Below are 24,049 nucleotides of genomic sequence, written 5' to 3'. Positions count from 1 at the left end.
TCTTGGGGGTGGAGGAGGAAACGTGATTTAGAGATCCCTATAGTTTTATGGAGAGGGTTTCTCTGTGGTCCAAGCAGGGCCCTAGCTAGGGGGTGGTGAGGTGGGCCCCCACCAGGGGCACAGGTGAGGGGTGGGGCACAAAATTGGCTCATAAAGATGTCTAAATATATAGACGATAATAAGAAATATTATAAATATATAGATATATAAATATATAGATGATAATAAGAAATATCAGCAACCTCAGATATGCAGATGACACAACCTTGATGGCAGAAAGTGAGGAGGAATTAAAGAACCTTTTAATGAGAGTGAAAGAGGAGAGCGCAAATTATGGTCTGAAGCTCAACATCAAAAAAACGAAGATCATGGCCACTGGGCCCATCACCTCCTGGCAAATAGAAGGGGAAGAAATGGAGGCAGTGAGAGATTTTACTTTCTTGGGCTCCATGATCACTGCAGATGGTGACAGCAGTCACGAAATTAAAAGACGCCTGCTCCTTGGGAGAAAGGCGATGGCAAACCTAGACAACATCTTAAAAAGCAGAGACTTCACCTTGCCAACAAAGGTCCGTATAGTAAAAGCCATGGTTTTCCCAGTAGTGATGTATGGAAGTGAGAGCTGGACCATAAAGAAGGCTGATCGCCAAAGAATGGATGCTTTTGAATTATGGTGCTGGAGGAGACTCTTGAGAGTCCCATGGACTGCAAGAAGATCAGACCTCTCCATTCTGAAGGAAATCAGCCCTGAGTGCTCACTGGAAGGACAGATCGTGAAGCTGAGGCTCCAAGACTTTGGCCACCTCATGAGAAGAGAAGACTCCCTGGAAAAGACCCTGATGTTGGGAAAGATGGAGGGCACAAGGAGAAGGGGACGACAGAGGACGAGATGGTGGGACAGTGTTCTCGAAGCTGCAAACATGAGTCTGACCAAACTGCGGGAGGCAGTGGAAGACAGGAGTGCCTGGCGTGCTCTGGTCCAGGGGGTCACGAAGAGGCGGACACGACTAAACGACTAAACAACAACAACAATAAGAAATATTATCATATATATATTTATCCGGAACTCCTCCAAGGAATCAGAATAACAGAGCTTGTTTCTTTCTTAGGCGAGAGGCTGGCAAGAACGAGGCTTCAGTGCCTGCTCCCGGGGTGAAGTTCGACAGAGCATATTGGCGGTTCCCGGCGGTTCCCGATTCTCGCCTGCCTCACCCTCCCTCCGTTCCCCGTGCGGGAAGGGCTCCTACCCGGCCGTACCTGGCGCAGAAGCAGCAGCCAAGGCTTCCCCCCATCCAAAAGACCTCCCAAGTGATTCCGGAGCCGGGGGAGACTTTGGCTGCTGCCTCTGTGCCGGGCCGGTCGGGATGGAGCCCAGATGCCCGCACGGAGGAGTTTAGGGTGGGGCAGTTAATAAGATCAGGTAGGAGAATATGCCCCCTTCCCAGGTCCCCACCCTCCTGCCCCAGACTGGGGCTCGCGTGGCTGGGAGCCAGGCGTCGGCTGATGTCTCCCTTTGTATTGCAGCGAGAAGAAGGCTCAGCTTGGGAGCCGCCGCGTCCCGGGAGGGCCTGGAGCCGAGACAACGGCCTCTCGCCTCACAGGTAAGGGGACAGGGGGATTTCATGGCTTTGCCGCTCTATGCTTTGCCGCTCGCGATTTGCGGGTTTGGGGGGCGCGGGCAGGGGGGGTGTCGGAATGCCACCCCCCTTCAGAATGGCACCTGGGGCAGCCCACCCCCCTGCCCCCCATCGGTACGCCCCTCGCCAGAAACAGGATTCGAACCCAAGAGCCCTCTGCTCACCTGGGACTCGACTTCCTGCAACGGCTTCTTGAAGCCCCGTCCCTGGTCAGTGACAGACCATTCACACATTCAGGGATTCCTTCTTTCTTGCAGGGTATGGCTGCTGCACCGCTGCGGCTGCTGCTGAAGCCCCCTCCCCGCAAATAATACAGGTAAGAGGAAGAAGGGAGAATTTGCACGGAGCAGGGAGAACACACTGCTCCAGACTTCCAGACCAACTCTCTGACTTAAAATCATGGCGTTCCTACGAGAGTTGGTATCAAAATAACATGGAAGCAGTACAGAAATGGATAAGGCGGAGCTATGGCTGATAAGGAATGCAGTGCTCAAGGTTTGGGCAAGGAGGACAGACTGTTAGGAAATCAAGCCTTATCAGGAGAAACTGGCCACTCTCCAGGCACCCGGCTTGAATCCCGGTTGACCTCCCTGTCTGCATTCTCTTGCAGGATCCAGGCTAGGTCACGATCGGCGATCCTCCTCAAGCGTGAGAAGAACACACCACTTTTCCCTGCCTCCAGGCAGGTGAAAGAGATAGACAGAAATGTATTTACATGCCTTTATTTCTGTCTTTGCAGCGTTACAGAGAAACGCGTCTGCTCTCTTCAAACTCCAACAGCAGAGAGACAAACTCCACCTCCTGTACTTCCTGTACAGGTCAAATTACACTCTGAGCTAAATCCGGTGCTCAGCACAGTGAATAGACTGTCCCTCTGTTCCCACGGAACAGTCCCAACATTCCCATCATGTTTTGCTTTCCAGCCAGCTGCAGCTCGCTGCCGCATTGCATCCATGTCGTAACACAGACCTGGGCTAAAGTGAGTCTTCTTCTCCCACAGGCCACGTTGTGTATGCAACCGCCTGTACATGAAAGCCCGCCCCTTCCCCGACGGCCTGGCTGAGGACATCGATAAAGGAGACGTCTCCGCCCGCCAGGAGCTGAAGACACGGGCCCGGTACCTGGCCGAGAAGTACGAGTGGGACGTCGCCGAGGCCCGCAAGATCTGGTACTTCGGCCCGGACGGCACTGGCCCCAACATCCTGACGGACATCACCAAGGGGGTGCAGTACCTCAACGAGATCAAGGACAGCGTTGTGGCAGGCTTCCAGTGGGCCACGAAGGAGGTAAGCAAGAGTGGGCACCCCTCATTGCAGGGCGGTGGGCTGTCTGCGTCCTGCCTTCTTGGAACGGAGCAGAGACTTGTTGCAGTTTCCGAATAATAATTTATTACTTGCACCCCGCCCATCTGGCTGGGTTTCCCCAGCCGCTCCGGGCAGCTTCCAACAAAATAGTAAAATACAATAGTCGGTCAAACATTAAAAGCTTCCCTAAACAGGGCTGCCTTCAGATGTCTTCTAAAAGTCTGGTAGTTGTTTTCCTCTTTGACATCTGGTGGGAGGGCGTTCCACAGGCCCTCTGCCTGGTTCCCTGTAACTTTTGAGTGCTTTGTCACATCAGCCCCTCAAGGCTGTGTTCCAGCTTTAGGAAGTTGAATCAGCCTCGTATGTGATTTCCTCTTGGCCCTCCCCCTGAGTTGCGATGGGGCCTCCTTTTCAGGTGTTCACTTTTCCTTGCTGGGTGTTGCTTGGCCTGCGTTTCTCCTCCTTGATCGAGGGGGGTGGGGGTGTCGTCTCCGAATTCCCCTTCCTCCTGCTAGGTGCTCTGTCCGTCCCCCCACACACTACCTCTTCCTCAGGAGGAGCTGCCATGGGCAGTGGGGAGATGGTAGAGGATGAGGCTTTCAACCTCAGGGTCATAAGTTCTGCTCCCACATAGGGGGAAAGATTCCTACATTGCAAGAGGACAAGATGACCTCTGGGATCCCTTCCGATTCCATGGGACGACTGTACTGCGGGGCAGGGATGGAAAGGGAATCAACGGATATTTGCATCTCCCCTGTTTCTAGTCTCCAATTCTCTCTTTTTATATATAATAATCATCATTAGTTTTCAATTACAATAACCCAGTAATCGCCTCATTATAGCAATGCCAAATTATATACGATTGCTAATTCCAATTATTCAGATGCCAAATGAAATAATTTAGGTGGCCTCCCATGTGCTAGAATTGATGGTTTGATTATTTGCTTTATTTCTGCGTTCCAAAATCTTGCCCATCTCAATTACACTCCAGTTAAAATAACAATCCCTCTTACAACAACTGCAGTACTAACGACATCTATTCGTATTGACATGTTACCTTAAACCTCCTGTGTGTGACAGTTATTCTGTCCATGATGTTCCTTCCCATCCTTGTAAAATATTATGCCTATCCTTTCTCAGTTGTTGCTGCTCTCCATCATATCTAGACTCCGATTCTCTGCCCCTTAGTAGATCACGCTCTTCCCATCCTCTGGTCCCCTGGGCGACTCCTCCTCCTCCTGGCTCTGACAGTTTGCAGGAAGAAGGCTGACCGTGAGCTGAAGGAGGCATTGGCCCTACCTTTGCTTCCTGGCTGCTATGGCAGAGTGCTTAATTGCTTTTTAAAAAAAAACTATGTTGCCTGCTTCAGAGAGGAAGGACAGAAAAGTTGGGTTGAATGCAAACTAGAAAATGATTTTCTCTCCCACCCTCAACCTCTCTCTTTTCTCCAGGGTGCCCTTTGCGAGGAAAACATGCGCGCCGTCCGCTTTGACGTGCACGACGTGACCCTGCACGCGGACGCCATCCACCGCGGAGGTGGCCAGATCATTCCCACGGCCAGAAGGTGCCTCTATGCCTGCGTGTTGACGGCTCAGCCCCGCCTCATGGAGCCCATCTACCTTGTGGAGATCCAGGTGGGTAACTGGAGGCAGGCTGTGTTCTTAAGAGGCGGCGGGGGCGGCCCACTGGCTTGACTCTGTGCAGTGCTGTAACGTGTACCCACTTTCTTCCCCTTCCAGTGCCCAGAACAGGTTGTGGGTGGCATCTATGGCGTGCTGAACAGGAAGCGGGGGCATGTCTTTGAGGAGTCCCAGGTGGCCGGCACCCCCATGTTTGTGGTCAAGGCCTATCTCCCTGTCAACGAGTCCTTTGGTAAGTGTCAGCTTTTATCAGCCTCCCTTGGCACTTGCATCTTCCAGGTAACCTTTGTCAGCAGCTGGAGGTGTGAAGGAAAGTGTTGGTACTGACCTTTAAAGCCCTAAATGGCCCATTATACCTGAAGGAACGTCTCCACCCCCATCGTTCAGCTTAGACACTGAGGCCCAGCTCTGAGGGCCTTCTCGGTAGTGGCGCCCTCCCCGTGGAACGTCTTCCTATCAGATGTCAAGGAAATAAACAACTCTCTGACTTTTAGAAGACATCTGAAGGCAACCCTGTTTAGGGAAGTTTTCAATGTTTGGTGTTTTCTTGTGATTTTAATATTTTGTTGAGAGCCGCCTACAGTGGCTGGGGAAACTCAGCCAGATGGGTTGGGTATAAATTAATAAATTATTACTAATATTATTTATTAAGGTAGATGCCTCCAGGATGCTGCTTTTAGCTAAGACAATGAGCTGGTTGTGGGGTGTGTGGGTAAACTTGAACACCTGTATTTCTGTCTTGCAGTTTTGTTTGCTTATAGTATAAACTCTTCTCTCTCCCTCTCTCTTCACAGGCTTCACTGCTGACTTGAGATCCAACACGGGTGGCCAGGCTTTCCCCCAGTGTGTGTTCGACCACTGGCAGATCCTGCCCGGAGACCCGTTCGACAACACCAGCCGCCCGTGCCAGGTGGTCGCCGAGACCCGCAAGCGCAAAGGGCTGAAGGCATTCCCGCACTAGATAACTTCCTGGACAAATTGTAAAAACCAATCAACCAAGCAGAATTAAAAATGCAACACCAGATGTAAAAGAATAAATTGAAAAATGTATGTTGTGGGACTCCAAATTTAACTTGGCATAATAACATCAGCGCCGCAGGTGTCTTGCAAAAGGCATCGGGCCACTTCCTTGCTTGATCTTCCGTCTCGGGGCAGATTTAAAAAAGAGCAGAGTCTGCATTCAGCCTCAGAGGTTCCAGGCCGTCTGCACACGAACCAGCGGGGCCGCTCACCCAGTGCCATTATAACTTCCAAAAATACATTTCCATTTGATGCAACTGAAACGTTGCCCGTCTCCATATTTATTTGACGCTCGGAGCCAAGTGAAGGGCGGAAAACCTGGTTTTTCCTCCCTTGGTTTGCAGGTTGGGGAGGACAGGCAAACTTCTGAAAAGAAAGGGGTGCGTGAAATTTCATTCCATACTCAAATACTGGATTCGATGGGGAGGAGGGGGGCAGTCTGGAGGAATTTTCTTTTAGGATTGGGAGAGAAAAGGGGGGGGAGGCTTTTCTTTTTTTTTTCTTTTTTTATAAATTTTTTATTGCGTTTCTTTCCATAATTTTGTACATTCCACACAACACAAAAAAAGTAAATACAAGAAACAATTTTTTTTTTAACAAAAAAGAAGAAAAAAGAGGTTATAGATATTTAACTATTCAACTTTCAATAAATCCCTGTTTGGACTTCCCCACACCTTCCGGATCTGCGTTCTTTAAATTAACAGTGTCAGCAATTTGTTACCTTATTTCATACCTTATTGTAACTTTCAATTGTTATGTGTTCAAATTCAATGTGTTGTATCTCAATTTTAATGCCTTTAAAATAAACATAACATGTTTGATTCAGATTGTCTCCTTTTCTCTTTTATCACTTATTTTACCATTTACTTAATCATATTTGCTAAAGCATAACATTTCCTAATCATGCACTATCTTAGGATTCATACAGCTTGTAATATTTTTGCAGATAGTCCTTAAATTTTTTCCAGTCCTCCTCCATTACTTCTTCTCCCAAATCGCGGATTCTGCCAGTCATTTCAGCCAGTTCCATGTAGTCCATCAACTGTGTCTGCCATTCTTCCAGCGTGGGTAAATCTGGTGTCTTCCAGTACTTTGCAATGAGAATTCTTGCTGCTGTAGTGGCATACATAGTTCTATCCTTCTTTAACACTTTCTGGTCCACCATGCCCAGGAGGAAGGCCTCTGGTTTCTTGGGAAAGGTATACCTAAATACCTTTTTCAATTCGTTATAGATCATTTCCCAGAAAGCCTTCACTTTTGGGCAGGTCCACCAGAGATGGAAAAATGTCCCTTCTGCCTCCTTACATTTCCAGCACTCCGGAGCCCCTTACGGGGTTCTTTCCGCGAATTCGGGGTCGCTGGGGGGGAGGCTTTTCTAGTTGGGCAAAAGCAGCCTCTCTGCTAAATGGGTGTCCTTGTGCAAATCAATGTATTAGTACCACTGGAATAATAAATTTAATAAGACGAGGCTGCCTGTTGTGTTGGATGTCTTTAACAGCTGTTGAGACCTGAGCCCACACACTTGGAAGCAAGGGGGGGAGATCATAGAATCATAGAGTTGGAAGAGACCCCAAGGGCCATCGAGTCCAACCCCCTGCCAAGCAGGAAACACCATCAGAGCACTCCTGACATATGGTTGTCAAGCCTCTGCTTAAAGACCTCCAAAGTAGGAGACTCCACCACACTCCTTGGCAGCAAATTCCACTGTCAAACAGCTCTTACTGTCAGGAAGTTCTTCCTAATGTTTAGGTGGAATCTTCTTTCTTGTAGTTTGGATCCATTGCTCCGTGTCCGCTTCTCTGGAGCAGCAGAAAACAACCTTTCTCCCTCCTCTATATGACATCCTTTTATATATTGGAACATGGCTATCATATCACCCCTTAACCTCCTCTTCTCCAGGCTAAACATGCCCAGTTCCCTTAGCCGTTCCTCATAAGGCATCGTTTCCAGGCCTTTGACCATTTTGGTTGCCCTCCTCTGGACAAGTTTGTCAGTGTCCTTCTTGAACTGTGGTGCCCAGAACTGGACACAGTACTCCAGGTGAGGTCTGACCAGAGCAGAATACAGTGGCACTATTACTTCCCTTGATCTAGATGCTATACTCCTATTGATGCAGCCCAGAATTGCATTGGCTTTTTTAGCTGCCGCGTCACACTGTTGGCTCATGTCAAGTTTGTGGTCAACCAAGACTCCTAGATCCTTTTCACATGTACTGCTCTCAAGCCAGGTGTCACCCATCTTGTATTTGTGCCTCTCATTTTTTTTGCCCAAGGAGCCTGTTACAAAGCATAGAAAAAGGGGGGGAGGTTTATATATGTGGGAAACAGTTTACGGTATATACAGAGCGTATGCATCTAAACCAGTGGTTTGACTTTATTTGACCGGTCCATCGATCAATTGATTGCATCTAAAAGGTAAAGGGACCCCTGACCATTAGGTCCAGCAGTGACCGACTGGGGTTGCGGAGCTCATCTCGCTTTATTGGCTGAGGGAGCCGGCATACAGCTTCCGGGTCATGTGGCCAGCATGACTAAGTCCCTTCTGGCGAACCAGAGCAGCGCATGGAAATGCCGTTTACCTTCCCCCCAGAGCGGTACCTATTTATCTACTTGCACTTTGACGTGCTTTTGAACTGCTAGGTTGGCAGGAGCAGGGACCGAGCAACGGGAGCTCACTCCGTCGTAGGGATTTGAACCGCCAACCTTGTGATCGGCAAGCCCAAGAGGCTCTGTGGTTTAACCCACAGCGCCACCCTTGATTGCATCTACAACATGCCAAATTTCCCTCTATGGAGCTCAATGTGGTTTATATGGTTGTCCGCCTTCTTCGTTAATACCCACAACAACTCTATGAGGGGGGTTTAGGCGTAGAGCAAGTGAGTGGCCCAAGCTTAAGGGCAGAGTGGGAATTCGAACCCACCTCCACATTCAACTACTGTACCACATCGGTTCGCCCAGCTGTTAAAAGTGACGCTGATTCATGAATTGTTGCATTTGTAAATTCGTAATAATTAACATTTGATGGGCAATATATTTTCCTGCTCCATGCCTGTTCTGGTTTTTTTTCTCCCCATATTTTTAATGTTGGCATTCATTCATTCATCCATTTTTTTAGAAAGGGGAGATTTCCATTTTTCTCTCAAGGCTGTTTCCTTGGTTGCGACCACCTCAAAGCCTTTCACAGCCAGTGTGGTGTAGTGTAGTGGTTAAGAGCGGTGGACTCGTAATCTGGGGAACCGGGTTCGCTTCTCCGCTCCTCCACATGCAGCTGCTGGGTGACCTTGGGCCAGTCACACTTCTCTGAAGTCTCTCAGCCCCACTCACCTCAAGAGTGTTTGTTGTGGGGGAGGAAGGGAAAGGAGAATGTTAGCCGCTTTGAGAGTCCTTCAGGTAGTGATAAAGTGGGATATCAAATCCAAACTCTTCTTCTTCTTCTTCTCTTCTTTAAAGCCGGAGATCAAATCCACACTATGCATTTAAAGCACAGAGTCTTCTTCCCCTGAAATTTTTTTTGGAACTGTAGTTTCGCCAGGCGCAAACTATAGCTCCCCGGATTCACATCCTTCAAAGTGTACGGGGTGAAAAGCAGGATATGAAAGTTTAAAACAAAACAAGCAGAGGGAACCAGAAGACAGAGCAGCTGGAAGAGAACCTGGCTTTCCAGACGACTCACCATCTCCAATGTAGACGGACCGCACTTGCCTTTTGCAACATCCGTGCTTGGCAAATAGATTCCTTCCTTCGTGGAGCTCGCTGGGGGCTCTCACGCCTGGAGTTAAAAATCACAACACTCAGTTTGCGCCAGCTTAACACCCAGGAAAGCCTTTGCAGCTGTTCTCAACCTGTGGGTCCCCAGATGTTGTTGGACTACAACTCCCATCACCCCTAGCTAGCAAGGCCAGAGTTCAGGGATGATGGGAGTTGTAGTCCAACAACATCTGGGGACCCACAGGTTGAGAACAGCTGCTTAAGGGAAACTAAAGGAGCAGCTCAGTCGGCAGAGCACGAGACTCTTAATCCCAAGGCTGTGGGTTTGAGCACCAAGTTGGGCAAAAAATGGGGGCGGGCTATAGAACCCTTATGATCCCTTCCAACTTCCAACCCTTGTGATCCCTTCCATACAGGACCGGATTTAGTTTTGATGAGGCCCTAAGCTACTGAATAAAGGTAAAAGGACCCCTGACCGTTAGGTCCAGTTGTGGCCGACTCTGGGGTTGCGGCGCTCATCTCGCTTTACTGGCCAAGGGAGCCGGCGTTTGTTCGCACGTTTTCCAGGTCATGTGGCCAGCAGGACTAAGCCGCTTCTGGCGAACCAGAGCAGTGCACGGAAACGCCGTTTACCTTCCCGCCGGAGCGGTACCTATTTATTTACTTGCACTTTGACGTGCTTTCGAAAAGCTAGGCTGGCAGGAGCAGGGACTGAGCAACGGGAGCTCACCCCATCATTGCAGGGATTCGAACCACCAACCTTCTGATTGGCAAGTTCTAGGCTCTGTGGTTTAACCCACAGCGCCACCCGCGTCCCAACTGAAGGTAATGGGGCCCTTTATATGTCCAGCTGTCCTTTGTCAACAACAAATTGTCGTTGTTTTTTGGGTTGAATATATGCTATGTGGTAATTTGTGGACCTCGTAGGTACCTAAAGCCATTTGCACATGTTGCCATGCAACTAGTCCATGTACATTTCCAAAATATAAGATAATAAATAAAACAAAACCTACATACAGCAACAGTGTTTTGTGTTGTGTAGGCTCCTATGATGTAAGTCATGGTCCCCGCCTGCTACCCTGCTCCCTAAAATATCACTGGTTTGTTCCTTTCTATATATAGGGTGCCTACAATCTGCTACTATAATTATTAGCAGTTTGCATCATATATTTACACCTATTATTATTTCATGTTCTAGCAAGTTTCTAGAGACTAGATTATGAGCCTTTGTAAACTGTGTTTCTAAAGGAACTTTTGTTATTGCCAAATGCCAATGTATTTGCATTATTAAGTCTGTTATGAATTAAAAAAAAAACATTTTAAGTTTGAGCTTAACAATTATTTCACTGTTCATATATTTTTTAATTGTATTTCGCTATTCATATACAGTGGTACCTCAGGTTACATACGCTTCAGGTTACAGACTTCCCTAATCCAGAAATAGTGCTTCAGGTTATGAACTTTGCTTCAGGATGAGAACAGAAACCGGGCTCCGGCGGCGCGGCAGCAGCGGGAGGCCCCATTAGCTAAAGTGGTGCTTCAGGTTAAGAACAGTTTCAGGTTAAGTACGGACCTCCGGAACGAATTAAGTACTTAATCCAAGGTACCACTGTACTTCATAATTGTATTTCAGTTCAACAAGGACTTTGGTAAAATACGTATTTTGTTATGTGCAAATAGCTTTAGATCCCTATTACGGTAGGTCCATAAATTACCATATAGCAGTGGTGGCCAAACTCAGCCCTCCAGATGTTTTGGGACTACACCTCCCATCATCCCTAGCTAACAGCTAACAGTGGTCAGGGATGATGGGAATTGTAGTCCCAAAACATCTGGAGGGCCGAGTTTGGCCACCGCTGCCATATAGCTTATATTCAACATATACACAAAAACAGCGACAATTTGTTGTTGACAAAGGACAGCTGGACATATTTGTTGTTGAGTCGTGTCTGACTCTTGGTAACCACATGGACCAGAGCACGCCAGGCACTTCTGTCTTCCACTGCCTCCCGCAGTTTGGTCAGACTCATGTTCGTAGCTTCGAGAACACTGTCCCACCATCTCGTCCTCTGTCATCCCCTTCTCCTTGCGCCCTCCATCTTTCCCAACATCAGGGTCTTTTCCAGGGAGTCTTCTCTTCTCATGAGGTGGCCAAAGTCTTGGAGCCTCCGCTTCACGATCTGTCCTTCCAGTGAGCACTCGGGGCTGATTTCCTTCAGAATGGAGAGGTTGGATCTTCTTGCAGTCCATGGGACTCTCAAGAGTCTCCTCCAGCACCAGAATTCAAAAGCACCAATTCTTCGGCGATCAGCCTTCTTAAAGGGCCCCATTACCTTCAGTAGCTTAGGGCTTCATCAGACCTAAATGCAGCCCTATGCATACATCACCTGCGAAGGTATCTCCCTGAACCCAGCACACCCCAAAAGGAAGGAGGAAAGAAGACTTACTGAGAGAGCTGGAGAGACTAATGAACCAGGAGAGAAATAGCATCCTTCTGGGCTGGGAGATTCTCTGCTACAGGGATCTCTATCTCCTGGGTCAAGCAGTGGGCTGCCAAGAGAGGGCAAAAGGGGGCTTGGAACATAGCAGGAAAGTGTTATCTCTGGAGGCAGCATCTCTGAGGCACCTGAGACGGGATGGAGACACGTCTGGAGGGAAGATCAAAGGAGGAAAGAGCAAGCTATCTCCAGGAGCCCTCACTTGAAAACTCATTAAATTCTCAAGTCCCTGGAGGGATGCTTTCAAGTAGTAGATGGTTTGAAAGGGGATTAAAGCAGGCATGTCCAAAGCCTGATTTAGGGGCCTAATCCAGCTCCCGTGGCAGTACATGTTGTGGGGTAAAATCCTAAAAAAAAAAAAACCTCAATAACTTTGGGGTAAAATTGCCAAAAAAGTTCAGCAACTTTGGGGGGTAAAATTGTAAAAAAAAAAGCTAAACAACTTCATTTTTTTAAAAAATAATAATTTTTATTGAGTTTTCTATATTTGGCTACATTTCATTACACGAATCTATAACATAAAGCATTGCTCAAACAGAGCACTGACTTCCTCCCCTCCCTCTTTCTGACTTCCAAACATCTATTAATAATTTTTTGCATTTCTATAACCGCTTTTTTACTTTAAATCTTCTCCTTTTTCATAAAAAATACTTCCTTAAATGTGAATCGGTTCCTTATTTTCACATTACAAAGCATTTCAATTCAAACCTACAAACGTTTACAATTTTCTTTCATATAAAATATAAATCTGGACGGAGTGGACAGAGGAAACCTCCCCCCGCATGAACCGTGAACCCCAAAATATGTGATCCCCTTTGCATGTTTTGCAGCGTCCCACATTCGAGTAATGGCTACATCAAACCGAGGTTCATAGTTAACACCCCAAAACCAAGCTTTGTCCAATTCACTCCAAACCGGCGCCAAATTTGGGGGAAAGTTTTACAGCGAAAAACCCCCATTTTTGCAGAACCCCACAAATAGACCCTCAAACCTGGGGGGTGACGAGGTCACCCAAACACCATCCAATTCACTTCAAACTGGCACGGGTTTTTTTGCTGAAAAACAAAGCGAAACTTTTGCCAAAGTTTGGCACAGGTTTGGCATTGCATCACACCAGATCCCCAGAAACTATTTCGATCTCATTGTTTCAGAGCTGCCCGCAGGGAAGGCTTTTACAGAACTGTGATTTTAGGTCACACCCTCTGTGCTTTTTCACAAGGCCATTTTAAGAAATTGCCTGAGGATATTGCTCCTTAGGGGGACGCGGGTGGCGCTGTGGGTTAAACCACAGAGCCTAGGACTTGCCGATCAGAAGGTCAGCGGTTCGAATCCCCGCGACGGGGTGAGCTCCCATTGCTCAGTCCCTGCTCCTGCCAACCTAGCAGTTTGAAAGCACGCCAGTGCAAGTAGATAAATAGGTACCACTCCGGCAGGAAGGTAAACGGCGTTTCTGTGCGCTGCTCTGGTTTGCCAGAAGCGGCTTAGTCCTGCTGGCCACATGACCCGGAAGCTGTACGCCGGCTCCCTTGGCCAATAAAGCGAGATGAGCGCCGCAATCCCACTGCAACATTCAAAGGTCTCATGCATCTAGCTCCTATGCAACGTGGAAGTTATGGTAGAGAAGTAGACTGTGCCAGTAGATGCAATTTGATTGCAATCTAGGGACAAGCAGTTTTGAATTCTGCCAGAAGAGGGCAACCCAGGAAGGCTTTCTCCCTTGCAGGATTTTGACAGACAGGCTTCTGTATTCTGCTCTGGTCAGACCTCACCTGGAGTACTGTGTCCAGTTCAAGAAGGACACTGACAAACTGGAACGTGTCCAGAGGAGGGCAACCAAAATGGTCAAAGGCCTGGAAACGATGCCTTATGAGGAACGGCTAAGGGAGCTGGGCATGTTTAGCCTGGAGAAGAGGAGGTTAAGGGGTGAGATGATAGCCATGTTCAAATATATAAAAGGATGTCACATAGAGGAGGGAGAAAGGTTGTTTTCTGCTGCTCCAGAGAAGCGGACACGGAGCAATGGATCTAAACGACAAGAAAGAAGATTCCACCTAAACCTTAGGAAGAACTTCCTGACAGTAAGAGCTGTTTGACAGTGGAATTTGCTGCCAAGGAGTGTGGTGGAGTCTCCTCCTTTGGAGGTCTTTAAGCAGAGGCTTGACAACCATATGTCAGGAGTGCTCTGATGGTGTTTCCTGCTTGGCAGGGGGTTGGACTCGATGGCCCTTGTGGTCTCTTCCAACTCTAGGATTCTATGATTCTATGGTGTTGCTGTGCTTAAGGACAGGTATTAAAATTCGACAGTGCTGCAATACCGCATGCAGAACTAAACCCCAGGGCAGGCACACCAATGAGACAAGGTGAGGGGGCTGCCTGGGGAGGGAGGGTGCAGAAAGGTCGTGTTTGAGGAGACCCGGGAGTCCCTTCCACTGTTCGAAAAGCTCTTACTGATGTTTAGTCGGGATCTGCTTTCTTGTAACTTGAATAATAATATTTTTTTAAAAAATAAATTTTATTAGTATTTTCCACACAACAACACGAAAAATAACAATACACAGCACACAAAAACCAACATTTGAAAACTAAAGAAAGGAGCAACTAAAATAAAAAATAAAAATAATCCATATCTTACAAAACTATAAATTGCTAAAACAAAACAACAACAAGACGTTGACTTCCACCAGTCTCACAGCGCCTCCTTTACCTCTCATTGTGTCTTCCTGTTTTCCTTATCATCTCTATCCTAGCATCCAAATATAAATCCCTCTTTCTTATCCTTTCACTTCACACGGTTATTCCAGACTCAGCCAGATTTCTGCCCTCGAACCTTGACTTTTGAGGTATTCATTTAGGCACTCCCATTCTTTTTTTACTTCACTTTTTGGTTTTTTTCTTATTATGTCTGTCAATTTGGCTAATTCTAAGTATTCCGTAAGCTTACATAACCACTAATAGTAATAAAATTTTATTTATATCCCGCCCTCCCCAGCCAAAACCAGGCTCAGAGCGGCTAACAACAATAAAAGGAACACAACATAATAATAATAATAATAATAATAATAATAATAATAATAATAATAATAATAAATTATTATTATTATTATTATTATTATTATTATTATTATTATTATTATTACCGTACTGATGGCTTCAATTAATTTGCCATTAATTTGATTTTGAACTGATTTCTAAAATGAATGGGCAGGGTATTATTATTATTATTATTTATTATTATTATTATTAATACCCTGCCCATCTCCCACTCTGCATGGCTCCCAACAGAATATTAAAAACACGACCTAACATTAAAAACTCCCCTAAGCAGGGTTGCCTTCAGATGTCTTCTAAAAGTCAGATAGTCATTTATCTCCTTGACATCTGATGGGAGGGCGTTCCACAGGGCGGGCGCCACCACCGAGAAGGCCCTCTGCCTGGTTCCCTGTAACCTCACTTCTCACAGCAAGGGAACCGCCAGAAGGCCCTCGGAGCTGGACCTCAGTGTCCGGGGAGAACGATGGAGGTGGAGACTTGAACTGTTCGTCTTTTGTATGCCACTCTCAAAGCAAGCTATACATTTCAGACAGCAATTTAACATGGTTTTCTAACAGTTCTTTTTGAAATCTTGATATTTCACGACTGGAACCTTTCTTCTTATCTGTCTTAAAAGTATCATTTAGTCGGTGAAATCCTAAGTCATGGGTAGGCAACCTAAGGCCCGGGGGCCGGATGTGACCCAATCACCTTCTAAATCCGGCCCGCGGACGGTCTGGGAATCAGCATGTTTTTACATGAGAAGAATGTGTGCTTTTATTTAAAATGCATCTCTGGGTTATTTGTGGGGCATAGGAATTCGTTCTTTTTCTTTTCTTTCTTCAAAATATAGTCCGGCCCCCCACAAGGTCTGAGGGACAGTGGACCGGCCCCCTGCTGAAAAAGTCTGCTGACCCCTGCCCTAAGTTATTGACCAGCCTTTGTTGTCTTTCTTTCTTTCTTTCTTTCTTTCTTTCTTTCTTTCTTTCTTTCTTTCATAATAATAATAATTATTATTTATACCCCACCCTCCCCAGCCAAGACCAGGCTCAGGGAAGCTAACACCAGGTACAAACAATTGATTAAAATACAAGTTTTTTTTAAAAAAAAAAGATTAAGTACAACATTAAAATGCAGCCTCGTTTCAGCCGAAACTCAAATCAAAAACTTTTGGGGGATGAAAACGTCAAATCTTCACCAAGGCCAACTATCCAGGCTGGCCAGAAAAAAGCCAGGGAAGTCCCCAAATAGGAGTTCCATCACAGAAGGAGAAAGGAAAAAGGAAAGAGGGGGACTTCTCCGAAGGTTGCCCTGTGGCATTTTGCTGGAGGGTTTGACCAGGGATGCGGTCAACAGGTGTTGCTTTTCTTAGCCTGGATGGTCAGGTGAGGCTTTTGAGGTTATTTCAGGAGTCGTCGTCCCCCCCCCCCCGAAAGGAGCAGCCGGCTGGCCTCAAAAGGACCTCTCCCACCTCAACCACCTTCTCTCAGAGATGCTCCCACTGCTTTAAGAAGCCTTTATGAAAAGCGCCTCTGTGTTGGGAAACACCTTGAGTGAAGAAACACCGCCTGGGTAAACAAAGCCTCAAAAAGTCCTGAAGTCTTCCTTTGTGCCAGAAACAGATGCATTTTGTAGTTCTCAGGCAGCCAGTGGTTTTGGTAGACAAGTGGACATCACCCCCCCCCCAAAATGCCCATTTTGGCTTAAGAGAGGACTCTTCTCCCCACTCCCAGACCCTGTGGTCGGCTAGACAGCCAAACACACCCACACACCCAGCACAGGACAAAATACCCAAGACCGGCTGAGAGCATCCAGTTTCACTCTACAGTGGTACCCCGGGTTACAGACGCTTCAGGTTACAGACTCCGTTAACCCAGAAATAGGACCTCGGGTTAAGAACTTTGCTTCAGGATGAGAACAGAAATCACGTGGCGGCAGCAGGAGGCCCCATTAGCTAAAGTGGTGCTTCAGGTTAAGAACAGTTTCAGGTTAAGAACAGACCTCCGGAACAAATTAAGTTCTTAACCCGATGTACCACTGTACATTGGAAGTGGCATCGTACCACTTTAACGGCCCTGCCTTCACCAGGAGAAGGAGAAGGAGAAGGAGGAGAAGTTATTATTTGTACCCCGCCCATGTGGCTGGGTTTCCCCAACCATTCTGGGAGGCAAATATTAAAAATGCAATAAAACGTCAAACATTAAAAACTTCCCTAAACAGGGCTGCCTTCAGATGTCTTCTAAAAGTCAGAGAGTTGTTTATTTCCTTGACATCTGGTGGGAGGGCATTCCACAGGGCAGGCGCCACCACCGAGAAGGCCCTCTGCCTGGTTCCCTGTAACTTTGCTTCTCGCGGAGAGGGAACCATCAGAAGGCCCTCGGAGCTGGACCTCAGTGTCCGGGCAGAACGATGGGGGTGGAGACGCTCCTTCAGGTCTACTGGGCCTTTGAGGCCGTTTAGGGCTTTCAAGGTCAGCACCAACACTTTGAATTGTGCTCGGAAACATACTAGGAGCCAGTGTAGGTCTTTCAGGTCTGGTGTTATGTGGTCTCAGCGGCCGCTCCCAGTCACCAGTCTAGCTGCCGGAAGGAACAAAATATAGTCTTTGTTGGAATATTTTAATATGTCTTACTGGAAATCTGTAAAAACACCTGTGTCAGTAATGAAACCGAACCATTTGAAAGCTCTGAGGTGTACAGGAGTGTCTAAATAATGAGGACACAGAAAAGAATAATAATTACTTTTTAAAATATGGAAATGATTGATTGGGAAGGGGAAGGGGAAGGGAAGGGAAGGGAAGGGAAGAAGGAAGGAAGGAAGGAAGGAAGGAAGGAAGGAAGGAAGGAAGGAAGGAAGGACAGGCATTGGGCTAGGAAGGACAAGAAGAAAACATTTAAAGGTGCACGAATCTTAATCTCACTTTTAGAAACAACAGACTGAAGCACAGTCATCCTTCGAAATTTGCACTTGACTTCTCCAAATTTTGCACCGCTATTCCTCCACAAGTAATGTGTAAAAAAAAGAAGGTATATACTGGGGTGGCATATGCTCAGTGGCGTAGCATGGGGGGTGCAGGGGGGGCCGGCCGCACCGGGCGCAACATCTGGGGAGGCGCGCTCGCACTCGCAGCTCTCGGCCCCTACCTGGCTCACTCACTTTCTCTCACTCACTGCAGTGCTGGCTGTACGAATCCGATCCGAGCCGCTGGGTCGCCGCCCACTGTGGAGGGGGGGGTGCCAGGCATGCGGTGCGGAGAGAGAGCGAGGGACTATCTGGGGGAGGGACAGTGCAGCGGCCGCCCAGCGCAGTGCTGAGCGCAGGAGAGAACCACACCAGACCAGACCAGGCAGCAGCAAGAAGAAGCTGGCAGTGGCGGCAGGTTAGGGGTTAGGGGGCGCAAATTACTTGCCTTGCCCCGGGTGCTGACAACCCACGCTACGCCGCTGCATGTGCTGCAAGAAAAGGATATTATTTGGTGATAATAACATTCAAACTGCATTATATGTGTGGAAATTCTTTGCCCCCCCCCCAAAAGAAAGAAAAGTTTATATTGGGAAGAACTGCATGCTTCAGTTAACTAAGACAATTACGGGTTTTCACGCTGCTAACCTTCTTCCCAACAATCGCTGGAATGCTTTTAACGATCTTATTAAAGTCACACGATGTTCATCTTGAGTCCTTCTGAGGGTGTATCGGGGTGCCTAGACTTATTGAAGCGCAGGCGGAGGCCACCATTTCAGATCAAACAGCAGCCATGCCAGCAAAACATTGGAGTGGAACAACCATTTCACCAAAGGATGCTAGACAATGCACAAAAGGGACATTTAGGCTTAAAAGCAAACAGCAAAGCAGTGCTTTTTCTTCTGTGACTGAGATAGTCAGGAATCTTACAGAGGTGGATTTAGGGGAGTACAACACATAATGGAAGTTTATATCAGTGGCGTAGCGTGGGTTGTCAGCACCCGGGGCAAGGCAAGTAATTTGCGCCCCCTAACCCGTGGATTTGCGCCCCCTAACCCTAACCCCCAGATGTTGCGCCCGGTGCGGCCGGCCCCCCCTGCACCCCCCACGCTACGCTACTGGTTTATATATATAGTTTTTATTAAATTTTCTGTTTTACAATTTAAAGTTTTGGTAGACAAGTGGACATCCCATTCCATCGTTCATGTTTCATATCCATAAGTCCCTGCATATTTTACAAAAGCTATACCATTCTGTATTCCATTATTGCATCCATCAAAACTTATTTACACTGTTGAATTTATCCTAATGCTGCCAGCATTTTCAGCTGTACACAGTTATTTCCCATATATTCAATAAATGTTTTCCAATCTTCTCTAAACGTATGTTCTTCTTGTTCTCTCATTCTATATGTTAAGTCAAACTGGAACGCGTCCAGAGGAGGGCAACCAAAATGGTCAAAGGCCTGGAAACGATGCCTTATGAGCTAAGGGAGCTGGGCATGTTTAGCCTGGAGAAGAGGAGGTTAAGGGGTGATATGATAGCCATGTTCAAATATATAAAAGGATGTCACATAGAGGAGGGAGAAAGGTTGTTTTCTGCTGCTCCAGAGAAGCGGACACGGAGCAATGGCTCCAAACTACAAGAAAGAAGATTCCACCTAAACATTAGGAAGAACTTCCTGACAGTAAGAGCTGTTCGACAGTGGAATTTGCTGCCAAGGAGTGTGGTGGAGTCTCCTCCTTTGGAGGTCTTTAAGCAGAGGCTTCACAACCATATGTCAGGAGTGCTCTGATGGTGTTTCCTGCTTGGCAGGGGGTTGGACTCGATGGCCCTTGTGGTCTCTTCCAACTCTATGATTCTATGATTCTATGATTCTAAGTCTGCAAGCTGCACATACTCTGTCAAGTTGCCATTCTTCTTTGGTTGGGACCTCGCTTGTTTTCCATTTTTGAGCTAACAAACCATGAGCTGTAGTAGTAGCATGGACTGCAAGAAGATCAAACCCACCCATTCTGAAGGAAATCAGCCCTCAGTGCTCACTGGAAGGACGGATCCTGAAGCTGAGGCTCCAGTCCTTTGGCCACCTCATGAGAAGAGAAGACTCCCTGGAAAAGACCCTGATGCTGGGAAAGATGGAGGGCGCAAGGAGAAGGGGACGACGGAGGACGAGATGGCTGGACAGTGTTCTCGAAGCGACCAGCATGAGTTTGACCAAACTGCGGGAGGCAGTGGAAGACAGGAGTGCCTGGCGTGCTCTGGTCCAGGGGGTCACGAAGAGGCGGACATGACTAAACGACTCAACAACAACAACAGCAAAAGTTGACAGTGGCAGCGAATTGACTTAATGGGTTATGTTTACTGAGTGCACAGAAAAACTGCATGGATTAAGGAGAGAAATTTGAGAAGCAAGTGCTGAAAAGGTTTCCAGCAAATCCAAGAAAACTCATTCTAGTTTTTTTATAAAATAAAACATCACACATACATCACAGAAGGAGGCAGTCTACAGCAGAAATCCTGTCTGCCAGGATACCTGATAATGGTCACTGATTGCATTGCCTGGGTGGCCTGGCCATTCTTTTGTGATGGTTAATACTTTAGTTCCTGGGTCCAGATCACAGGCTCAACTTTTTCATACACAAATAAACCCTTAAGACAGGATTTATAAGCAAAAGACAATGGGGAGGCTTTCCCCATTTTCCTCCCTTACTGCAGAGGAATATTTGAGGTCACTGGGAGAGTCAAGATGGCTTCAGGATTTTTCTCCTGTACTATTTCTTTCTTATTCTTTTTTTTTTTTTAGGCTAATAGTTAGTAGAGAATATATAACAGAACAATGACAGCACTCAAACCATAGCAACAAGCCAATCAAAGTTCATATGTACGAATGAATTTTATTATTACGGTCACAGACCAGTTCCGGCTCACTTACAATATCAGGAAAATCCTAAAACACAACAGGAATACATTGAGTTGCAATTGGGTATAACAGAGACAATTCAGATATAGCGGCAGTTAAAAATATATATTAAATCTTGATCACTAAAATATAACCTAAAATTGTCAAAGTTCTTACGTACACTATTACAGGGGATCTGATTATCTCATGCTCTAATGTACTACAGTGGTGCCCCGCAAGACGAATGCCTCGCAAGACGGAAAACTCGCTAGACGAAAGAGTTTTCCGTTTTGGAGGTGCTTCGCAAAACGAATTTCCTATGGGCTTGCTTCGCAAGACGACAATGTCTTGCGAGTTCCTGCTGGGTTTTTTTCCTCCCCCCCCTTTTTTCTAAGCCACTAAGCCGCTTATCAGCTGATCTGATCAGCAGATAAGCCGCTAAAAGCAGCTAAAAGCAGCTAAAAGCCGCTAATAGCGCTAATCCGCTAATCCATCAATGGGCTTGCTTCGCAAGACGATAAAACCGCTAGACAAAGAGAATCACAGAACGGATTCTTTTTGTCTTGCGAGGCACCACTGTATTTTGGACACGTGGTTTATATACTTAGGTATGTGTTTGCCTTGTAAATTATATGAAAATTTATTTGATATTTGAGGCCTTAGAATTCTTAGAACAAGACCACCACCACCCCACAAACACATGTGAGTTCCTTTTCAATCACTCTCTTCTGCACAAAGGTTTCTTCCAGACACAATGTCAAGCCACAAACGTCTCCGTTTCCGGGCCTTCCCACCATCAACAAATTTAAGTTTGTCCGGCGACACCAAATATTAGCCCGGGGCATGTGTTCCTGCGTCAACTCACTGGGCTCCTTGTGCACAGCACATTCTTTTGGGAGGAATCGGTGGGGAGTGTGGAGAACAGGGGCAAAAATAATAATAATATGGAGGGGAGTGATGAGCTGTTTCCTTGAGGGGCTCAGGCCAAATATTGACTGGAGTCTTTATTTAGCTGGAGTCCAGAAAGCAGCAATTTGGCTCCACTTCCTCGTCAGTTTGCCAATATTTTTCCACCGGGAGACGACACTGGCAACGGAAAGGAAATTTACCAGGCCGTGACCCTGTTTGAATGCCAGGGCTTGGCACATTAAATAAGTTGGAGTTCTTGTTATTTAAAATGCCAAGAAAAAAGCACACCAAGAACTCAGGCCGATGTAAGTTTCAATAGTGGGAGTGGTCCCTACCCACATGTCAGTAGTAAATAGTAACAAAAACTAATCCATTCAAAAGTAAGTATTCTGACAAGAATTACAAACTCAAGTAGAGATTACAAGAGAAAAAGAGAAAATATTTGCAACAAATTATTGTGTTATTGTGTTATACATATCTTTATGAGTTTGAGTCTGTAATCTCTGTTAGATTTTCTCTTTTTCACTCGACAATAATGCACAGAAAAGCTCAAGATACACGTTGATCTACCCACACTAGTTTTTCCTGAGAAACGTAGGAAATAACAGGATATATTTATCCGAAAGTCTTCAAACTTACAGGGAAGATTCGAAACCGACGAGACCAGAGATCCACTGAGGACTGGAATAAACTTACAGAATATATTAAAAATATATGTGATGAACAGTTAACGTTTGTAAGTTTCCAAGAAGCTCTGTGAGAAGTACTGATGGAAATATTGCTTAAAAACTATGATAAGTCTAATAATGATAAAGTGCCATATTAAATTGAGAAATGTGAGAAGATGTGATAATACGGAGAATTGTCAGACACGCTGGTGGAAGCCGAAAGAAGTAGTTGGGAGATTAGGATGTTAAATTGTGTTTAAATGTATATTGGAAAACTAATTTTATATCTGTGTGTGTGTGTGGGTGGGTGGGTGGGTGGGTGGGTGGGTGTCTTCATAGAATCATAGAAGAATCATAGAATCATAGAATCATAGAGCTGGAAGAGACCACAAGGGCCATCGAGTCCAACCCCCTGCCAAGCAGGAAACACCATCAGAGCACTCCTGACATATGGTTGTCAAGCCTCTGCTTAAAGACCTCCAAAGTAGGAGACTCCACCACACTCCTGGGCAGCAAATTCCACTGTCGAACAGCTCTTACTGTCAGGAAGTTCTTCCTAATGTTTAGGTGGAATCTTCTTTCTTGTAGTTTGGATCCATTGCTCCGTGTCCGCTTCTCTGGAGCAGCAGAAAACAACCTTTCTCCCTCCTCTATGTGACATCCTTTTCTATATTTGAACATGGCTATCATATCACCCCTTAACCTCCTCTTCTCCAGGCTAAACATGCCCAGCTCCCTTAGCCGTTCCTCATAAGGCATCGTTTCCAGGCCTTTGACCATTTTGGTTGCCCTCCTCTGGACACGTTCCAGTTTGTCAGTGTCCTTCTTGAACTGTGGTGCCCAGAACTGGACACAGTACTCCAGGTTAGGTCTGACCAGAGCAGAATACAGTGGCACTATTACTTCCCTTGATCTAGATACTATACTCCTATTGATGCAGCCCAGAATTGCATTGGCTTTTTTAGCTGCCGCGTCACACTGTTGGCTCATGTCAAGTTTGTGGTCAACCAAGACTCCTAGATCCTTTTCACATGTACTGCTCTCAAGCCAGGTGTCACCCATCTTCTATTTGCGTCACCCATCTTCTATTTGAATACCCATCTTGTAGTCAAACTTACACAACCCTTTAAAAGTTAACTGATGAAGGTGAATACATCGAAACAGGGCCGTGATCCATAACTGGCTTCTGACTTCTGCTCTGTGATTGAAACTGAGTCTCCATCTGAGAGCTGGTAAATTATAAGGATCAACGTTATTGTCGAGTGAAAAGGAGGAGGAGGCGAGCCCGCGGGGAGGGCGCTGTCCATGGTGCGCCTCCCTCCGCTCCTCCGGTTGGACGCCTGCCTGGGAAAAGTGGGTGGGGAGCGTCTGCTGGCGCCTCCACCTTCTCCCCGCAGCCCCGGGTGCCCATTCCTGGCTTGGCTGGCTCGGTGCGCTCGCCATGGCCGCGGAAGGGCGACCCTCGACGGCGCTGTCGTGCCTGCTGCTCCTGCCGCCGTTGCTGCTGCTGCTGCTGGCGGCGCGCCCCGACGGCGCGGACGGCCAGCATCCCTGGAGGCAGCAGATCCGCTGGGAGAGCGGAGGGAGGCTTTTCAGCCTCTTCAACAGCGCCGCCCGCTTGCGGCCGCCCCGTCGGGGTCCCGCCGGCGACCACCAGCCCCAGAGCCTCTACCTCAGCATCGCCGCGCGCCCCCACGGGGGAGCGCTCCGGACCGCGGCTCCCGGGCGCGTCCCGCGGGCCGGACCCGTCGCCCTCCAGGCCACCCGGGGCTTCCC

The 24,049-nt window shown here is 47.1% G+C and overlaps 1 protein-coding gene and 1 long non-coding RNA gene across 2 annotated transcripts in view; both read left to right on the top strand.

Moving 5' to 3' along the window:
* The window catches only part of LOC310697655, a 147,591-nt gene that overhangs the window by 6,878 nt on the left and 116,664 nt on the right, over nt 1-24,049 (top strand). The gene's annotated exons all lie outside the window — the stretch shown is intronic.
* On the top strand, nt 1,504-7,069 carry LOC310697168 (elongation factor 2-like; the record flags this gene model as incomplete). Its single annotated transcript, XM_083483484.1, has 6 exons — nt 1,504-1,601; nt 2,638-2,923; nt 4,393-4,575; nt 4,681-4,813; nt 5,376-6,085; nt 6,971-7,069. The coding sequence occupies 5 exons, from the start codon at nt 1,504-1,506 to the stop codon at nt 5,540-5,542; spliced, it is 867 nt and encodes a 288-aa protein (XP_083339610.1). The 3' UTR covers nt 5,543-6,085; nt 6,971-7,069.

This window comes from Podarcis liolepis, assembly GCF_965112155.1.
Source record: "Podarcis liolepis genome assembly, chromosome: 18".
Lineage (NCBI taxonomy): Eukaryota > Metazoa > Chordata > Lepidosauria > Squamata > Lacertidae > Podarcis > Podarcis liolepis.
Note: the sequence above shows the minus strand (reverse complement) of the source record. Positions and strands in the feature narration are given on the sequence as shown.